We start from the raw sequence: 7,500 nt of genomic DNA, 5'->3' as shown, positions 1-7,500 counted from the left end.
AAATGTCCCGCCCCTTTCCATAACCGCCAGTTTAACACACTACTAACTAACTCAACCAGGCCCCGCCCCTTTATTCTGCGCATTAATTGGGTGGCATTTTAACTAATGTATTTAACTAATGTCAAAGTAAAAACTCATCTTTAATAATGACATATTTAAAAATAATTTCTTTATGCCTTAAAACAGTTTGAATGTAACTCGAAGCCATTGCTTCATGAATATGCAAATTAGGAAACACAGCCCGGCTCAAACTCACCAGTCTCTCTCCGGACAGAACCTCCAGCAGTTTGATGAGCATCCGTCCATCCCGGAGATCCATGTACAGGTCCGTGATCCGGCAGGACACGCGCGCCAGGTGTGAGTTCACCCATTTGGTGAAGGTCTTCTTCTGCACGGCCTCTCGCTCATCTGCAGGACGACAACACACACACTTTCTCAATAACTATACTTGTAGATATGTTATTAAGCATCTTCCTGATTGTGGGAGAATCACTCTAAAAGACTGGAGTGGACTTGGAGTGACGGACTGGAGCGGATTCATTTAATAAAACTGCTATACCAGTATTATAAAATAGACAATGATCAAATGTTTATTAATAATAATAACACCATTATCTATTAAAAAAATAAATAATTAACAGGTATTAATTTTAAAATACTATTAAATTAAATATTAGATTAAAATAAACAAATAAATAATTTCAATTTTATTGTAATTAATTTTAATACACAATGACTAATATAAAATATTATTTAAATAAAATATATTTAAAAATAGATAGGCCTAATCATCATACAATTATCTCAATTTATTTTTGGTTCTTTATTGTAATATTTTTTTTTAAACAAAATAATTAAGTTAAAAAGGTAAGTAAATAATTTAATAAATACAAAATAATTAATTAATAAAAAAATATTGAATTAAAAAATCTAATTTAAATAAAAAATATTTTGAAATAAATAAATAAAAATAATAATAATACAATTCTCAGATTTATTTTAATAAAAATATACAAAATGTTATTTAAGCAATAATTTAAATAAGTCTTAATTGTATTTTAAATAATTTGAATACAAAATAATTTAATATAAAAATATTAATGAAATAAAATATATTTTAAAATAATAAATAATAATAATAACAATACAATTATCTCAATCTTAATACAATTTTAATGCAAAATATTATTTAAACAATACTTTAAATAAAACATATTGTTAAATAAATAAATAACAAATTTCCCATGATTCCGATAAACAATATTTCATAATTTTATGTAATATACTTAATTAGCAGTGTGCTATTTATGGTTAACAAGTAATGTAATGATAAAAAAAAAAATCATCCTATGAATTATTATTTGCCATATTATTTATCTGCTACAAACTGAAACTGTGTTTTATATGTGCTATATTTAGACAGGAATGAACTAGTTTTTCTAGGAAGAAATGAGGCCGTTGTAATGGTCCACAAACTCTGCACCAGGCCACCCCCAAAACACATTCTCGAATACTAATGACTGCTTTTGGACGAAGAATCAAATGATTTTAAAATAGTCTGTGTGAACCCACACGTTCAACCATGTCGCAACCCGAAACCCTGATGTTCGCCCTGCCAAATGTTCAGCCACTTTCTAGCCATTATCCCATAATTCATGTGCTAGCAGACGATTCCTCCACCAATCAAACGCTGCGAACAATGTAAAGCAGACAAAGGGTGTTTATTTATGCTGGTCCGCCCACGGGTGAGCGGTTCAAATGCACAAACTTATTTATAATCCTCCCAATTTTCCTGTTATTGCATTCCTCGTCCGTGCACAGACGTAAGCGTCTGATTCGATTGTTTTCCCGCCTCCTTTTTCCTGGTTGACCCCTGTGTGTTAAAGACGACAGACCGACCACACCCCCACAGCGAGGGTCCGTCTGAGACCGGGATCGATGAGAGGAAGACGAGAACGGGGAGAGAGAGAATGAAGGGAGAGGTCGTCCGTGACAGTCTGACCCGAAACACAACAGAACCAACAAACAGAGGAAGAGGAACATCAGGACAGAGGACACACACATCTACAGCTGTGTGTGACAAAAGCAACATCCAAAAAATAAATAAATAAATTTATATATATATATATATATATATATATATATATATATATATATATATATATACACAATTTTTTTAAATAAAATTAAATAATGAATTAAAAAAAAAAATTAATGGACAAAAATACAAAAAATATAAATATTTATTTATTGTCTGGGTAAATAAATAATAATAATTGATGACTGGGTAAATAAAATAAAATAAAATATTTGGTTTCAGGGTAAATAAAATAAAATAAAACATTTTTAAATAAACAAATAAATAAAAAAGTTTTTAAAATAAAATTAAATAATGAATTTTATTTTAAATAAAAATAATGGATTTTTTTTTTTAAATGTAAAAAAAATAGAAATATTTATTGTCTGGTTAAATAAATAATAATAATAATAATTGATGACTGGGTAAATAAAATAAAATATTTGGTGTCTGGGTAAATAAAATAAAATAAAATATTTGGTGTCTGGGTAAATAAAATTAAATAAAATATTTGGTGTCTGGGTAAATAAAATTAAATAAAATATTTTTAAATAAATTAATTTAAAAAAGTTTTTTTAAATAAAATTAAATAATGAATTTTATTTTAAATAAAATGTAAAAAAAAAAAAAAAAATGTAAAAACAAATTAGAAATATTTATTGTCTGGGTAAATAAATAATAATAATAATTGATGACTGGGTAAATAAAATAAAATATGTGGTGTCTGGGTAAATAAAATAAAATAAAATATTTTTAAATAAATAAATAAAAAGAAAAAAAACTAATAATTTTTTTAGGACCATTAAGAATTTTTGCATTGTGACATTATTTTCATTATAACTAAGCACATTCACACTTCCTGCTGCTCATTTTACTTCTAAGCTTTAGTTTTTGACTAATTCTCAATGTCAATTTTCAATATGGTAACTTTTTACAGGGGTGAATGTGCTTAACTGTTACGATAATAATAGTAAAAATAATGAAAACAATGATAAATATCTTAGGTCCTAAAATATGCCTTATTTTCTTCATGCAAAATATCACTTGATTTATATACTGTATTTCAATTTAAAGTAACTTGATTGGCAATGATTGTGTTTACATACAATACTGCCAAATAATTATATATATATATGAAGACTTCATATGCAAAAGCCTCTAAGTGCTCTAAGTGTAATCTGACATTTCCTTCTAGAATGATCATTTTTATCAAGCTTGTATGTTTATGTTCAGTAATTTCACTTTAATGGCAATGAAAATTACCTAGTGATTATCATTAAAGTGAAATTACTGAACTTAAATAAACGAGCTTGATAAAAATTATCATTCTAGAAGTAAATGTCAGATGGCACTTAGAGGCTTTTGCATATGAAGTCTTGATATATATATATATGTATATAAAGTTCTTGATATTTTCGTGAGAATCATGCTGTTTTGTGCAATTTCTACTCATAACACCCTTGTGAAGTGTTCTGAAGCTCATGCAGAGTGTGTATATGTACGTCTGCTATATAGACTTCTACTTCAAACAATGAGAATCATTCTTGAACAGCATGTGCTAAACTGATGATTGATTCTCTCCAAAGGCGACGGAACGGCTATGAAAGCAAATTCTAGATGGAAGCAGAACATAGTTACTTCATCTCTCATGTCAAGCTTCACACACACTCCTATACATAAACACACAGAGACACGTCTGGCGGGTTTATTCTCTTCTCCTGCATGGACCACATGTTAAAATGCACCTCAGCGCAAATGCATGATCACAAACACACTCAAAAACACATCTGGAATGAGGCCGGCGTAATATCTCAATTTTATCTCGTTGAAAGCGGTGATATTAAATGGAAAGCAGTTTGTTGGAGTTTCACAGAAAAAGGCAACAGTGTGTTTAAAGATCTCAACACTGTTTCAAACTGGAGAAACAAAGATATAAAGAAGAGAGATTCCTGAAATCTCCTGAGCTGTTAAACTCTGAGCAACACACTTTTCCTCTGGGTTCATGCAAACTCACTTTTATAAACTCAGTCCAAACCACAACATTTCAGAATGCATGTTTTTCCTGGATGAGGAAAAAACTACATATTTCAACAGAGTCAGCAGGAAAAACAGATATCTCTCTGTTCCTTCCTCTGCTCAACATCTGATCCGACTATAGGAGCGTTTTAAGATCTTTAGCAAAGTGTATTCTCTATTTACTGTCAGTGCTGTCTAGGAGAAACTATACTTTTTATGGAAAATAATAAAATAAAATAAAATAAAATAATGCATTTTAATTAAATTAAGATTAATTACTTTTTTTTAAATGCAAACTTTTTATGTCTCTTCTCTATTCTCTATTTATAAAAGAGCTATAATTTTAATTGCAAATAAATACAATTAAATTTGTATAATGAAAATGTATTTTAATTCAATAAATTCAAATAAATTACTTTTTTGTAAAAAATAAATATTTTATGTCTGTTCTCTATTAACTCAATGCTGTCTAGGAAATTAAATTAAATTAAATTAAATTAAATTAAATTAAATTAAATTAAATTAAATTATGTATTTTAATTAAATTAAGATTAATTACTTTTTTAAATGCAAACTTTTTATGTCTCTTCACTATTCTCTATTTATAAAAGAGCTATACTTTTAATTACAAATAAATTAAATTTGTATAATGAAAATGTATTTTAATTGCAAATAAATTAATTAAATTTGTATAATGAAAATGTATTTTAATTGCAAATAAATTAAATTAAATTTGTATAATGAAAATGTATTTTAATTCAATAAATTCAAATGAATTACTTTTTTGTAAAAAATAAATATTTTATGTCTGTTCTCTATTTACTCAATGCTGTCTAGGAAATTAAATTAAATTAAATTAAATTAAATAATGTATTTTATTTAAATTAAGATTAATTACTTTTTTTAAATGCAAACTTTTTATGTCTCTTCACTATTCTCTATTTATAAAAGAGCTATAATCTTAATTGCAAATAAATTAAATTAGATTTGTATAATAAAAATGTATTTTAATTGCAAATAAATAAATTAAATTTGTATAATGAAAATGTATTTTAATTGCAAATAAATTAAATTAAATTTGTATAATGAAAATGTATTTTAATTCAATAAATTAAATTTAATTTGTATAATGAAAATGTATTTTAATTCAATAAATTAAATGAATTACTTTTTTGTAAAAATTACATTTTTACGTCTGTTCTCTGTTTATTAAATGCTGTCTAGGAAAATAAAATAAATAAAACAAAATAAAAATAAAATAAAATAAAATTGAAAAAAATAAAAAATTACTTTTGAGCTAATTCTCAATGCCGATTCTTCTGCTTGAACATTGAAGATCTGAAGATTTGAGCAAAGTGTTTAGGAGAAACGATCAGTCAAATGAAACGATCAGTGTTTTCTGGCGACCTGGTTGCGACCTGCTCCTGACTTGCCGAGCTCCTCCTGGGTTCGGCGTGCTGCTGAACTAAGGCTGCTTTGTGAACCGATAACATCGCAGCCAATGCCACCAAACGCTACATATTAGCCGGGCCTGCGGACCCTCCCAGAGGATTGTGGGAAGGGCAAACAATGGCGTCAGTGTTCCTCCCCTCGGCCCGGCACAAACCGCAGGGAACGCTGCAGGAATGCGGCAGCATCTGGACTCAACACTGGGTAAACGCGCTACAATCCCACCGAAATCTGCTTTAATATCAAATGAAGTGTTATAAAGTCTTCAAGCACGGCTTGTCTCACATCTCCAGTGTTTATGAGCTCTTAGATTCCTGCTAGCTTGAAGATGATTGGCTATATCACACCAAAAGGCAATTGTATACAAGTATTCTTGAGGAAATTTTTGCGCAATTTTACATCATTTTCGTGATAAAGCACATTTTTTCCGCCCCAGCTGCTCATTACTGTGATGTCACTTTACTTTTGAGATAATTCATTAAATATTGAAGATTTAAGCATCTCAGGATATTCTAACCCTAACCCTGTCTACGAGAAACAAATGAAATATTAAAAAAAAGAAATCAAATCTATAAAATAAAATAAATAAAGTATAATAAAATGTGAAAATGTGAAAATAAATAAAAAACACAAAAAATGATAAAATAATAAAATAAATTAAATTAAAAATAAAATAACAAATTAACTTGATGGCTTGAATATAAATGGCTATATAATACTGCTGCTAAATTAAATAAAAAAATCACATAAAAATAAAACAATGTTAAATTAAGTATAAAAAATAAAAATATATTAATGAATTCATTTAATAAAAAAATTTCACTATTAAAAATTAAATAAAAAAATAAAATGAAATAAAAATGAACTGGTGGGTTTGCAGTTAAAACTTCGAAGGAGGTTGCATACAAGTATTCTTATGTGGAAAAAAATATCCAGAAAATGGGATTTAATATATTTTGAGTGCAATGGCAAAGTCAACTAAATGTCAGGCAACATTTGCCTTTGAGCATCTAAGATAAATCAATACCGGAGTCTGGCTCGTTGATCAGGTCAGGAGGTCGAATTAGTCACAGTGACGGTAAATGCTAAACTCGTGCATAAATGGTTCATACTAGTATATTTCAATAAGGAGAACACTGGAAAACTGAATTCTCTATTGAATTAACATGCATTCTAGAAATACAGCCTCCACTTCCACGCAAACGTTTCAAGGGTTGATAGTGAACACAGAACGAGTCAGTGAGATGTTCTCTGATGAGGGCTGTGAGAGTTCAGGGACTGTTGATTTATTGGCGTTTCCTGCATCCTCAAAATCTTTGCTTGCTGACCTCAAAACAAACCACACCCTATCCTGCAACACACAGATAGTATTGTCTTTACTTTCAGGGGAAACAATATGATCAAACTATCAGGAACAAAAAATGCAAATAAAATGCATTTTTAAGGGATTTAGACATGCACTAGAATGCAAAAGTTGGCTGCATTTATGTGATCAAAAATATACGTTAAATATTATTTCAATTAAGAATAGCAGTTGTGAATATTTAGTAAAGTGTAATTTATTCTGCTGATCACTGGTCACATGATCCTTCAGAAATCACTCTAATATGATGATTTGATGCTCAAGAAACATTTATGATTATTATCAGTGTTGAAAACAGTTAATATTTTGGTGGAAATGGCAATACATTTTTTCCAAGATTAAAAAAAAATAAAAACAGCATTTATTTGTGTTACACTGCTAAATAAAAGTGTTATTTTTAAACTTTTGAACGGTAGTCCATATCAAGTTTTTGTCATTACATTTCAGGATTTATAATCATTACGGTCAGCCAATACAACCCTGAAAGAACAAAAAAGCAATCACAATATATTATTTTGAATCAGTCTAAACGTGAATTCCAGTGAAATGAAAAAGACCAGACCACAGCATTCTTCCCATCAAACCTCCTGGAAAC

At 28.5% G+C, this 7,500-nt stretch overlaps 1 protein-coding gene across 2 annotated transcripts in view; it reads right to left on the bottom strand.

Annotated features, from left to right (window-relative positions):
• Positions 1-7,500, bottom strand: part of sptbn1 (spectrin, beta, non-erythrocytic 1) — a 120,817-nt gene that overhangs the window by 62,573 nt on the left and 50,744 nt on the right. For both annotated transcript variants that reach the window (XM_079857790.1, XM_079857791.1), the window contains one exon: positions 257-408. In XM_079857790.1, coding sequence (XP_079713916.1) covers positions 257-408 — 152 coding nt within the window. The remainder of the gene's footprint in view (positions 1-256; positions 409-7,500) is intronic.

The sequence above is a fragment of the Squalius cephalus genome (genome assembly GCF_949319135.1).
Source record: "Squalius cephalus genome assembly, chromosome: 22".
Classification (NCBI taxonomy): Eukaryota; Metazoa; Chordata; class Actinopteri; order Cypriniformes; family Leuciscidae; genus Squalius; species Squalius cephalus.
Note: the sequence above shows the minus strand (reverse complement) of the source record. Positions and strands in the feature narration are given on the sequence as shown.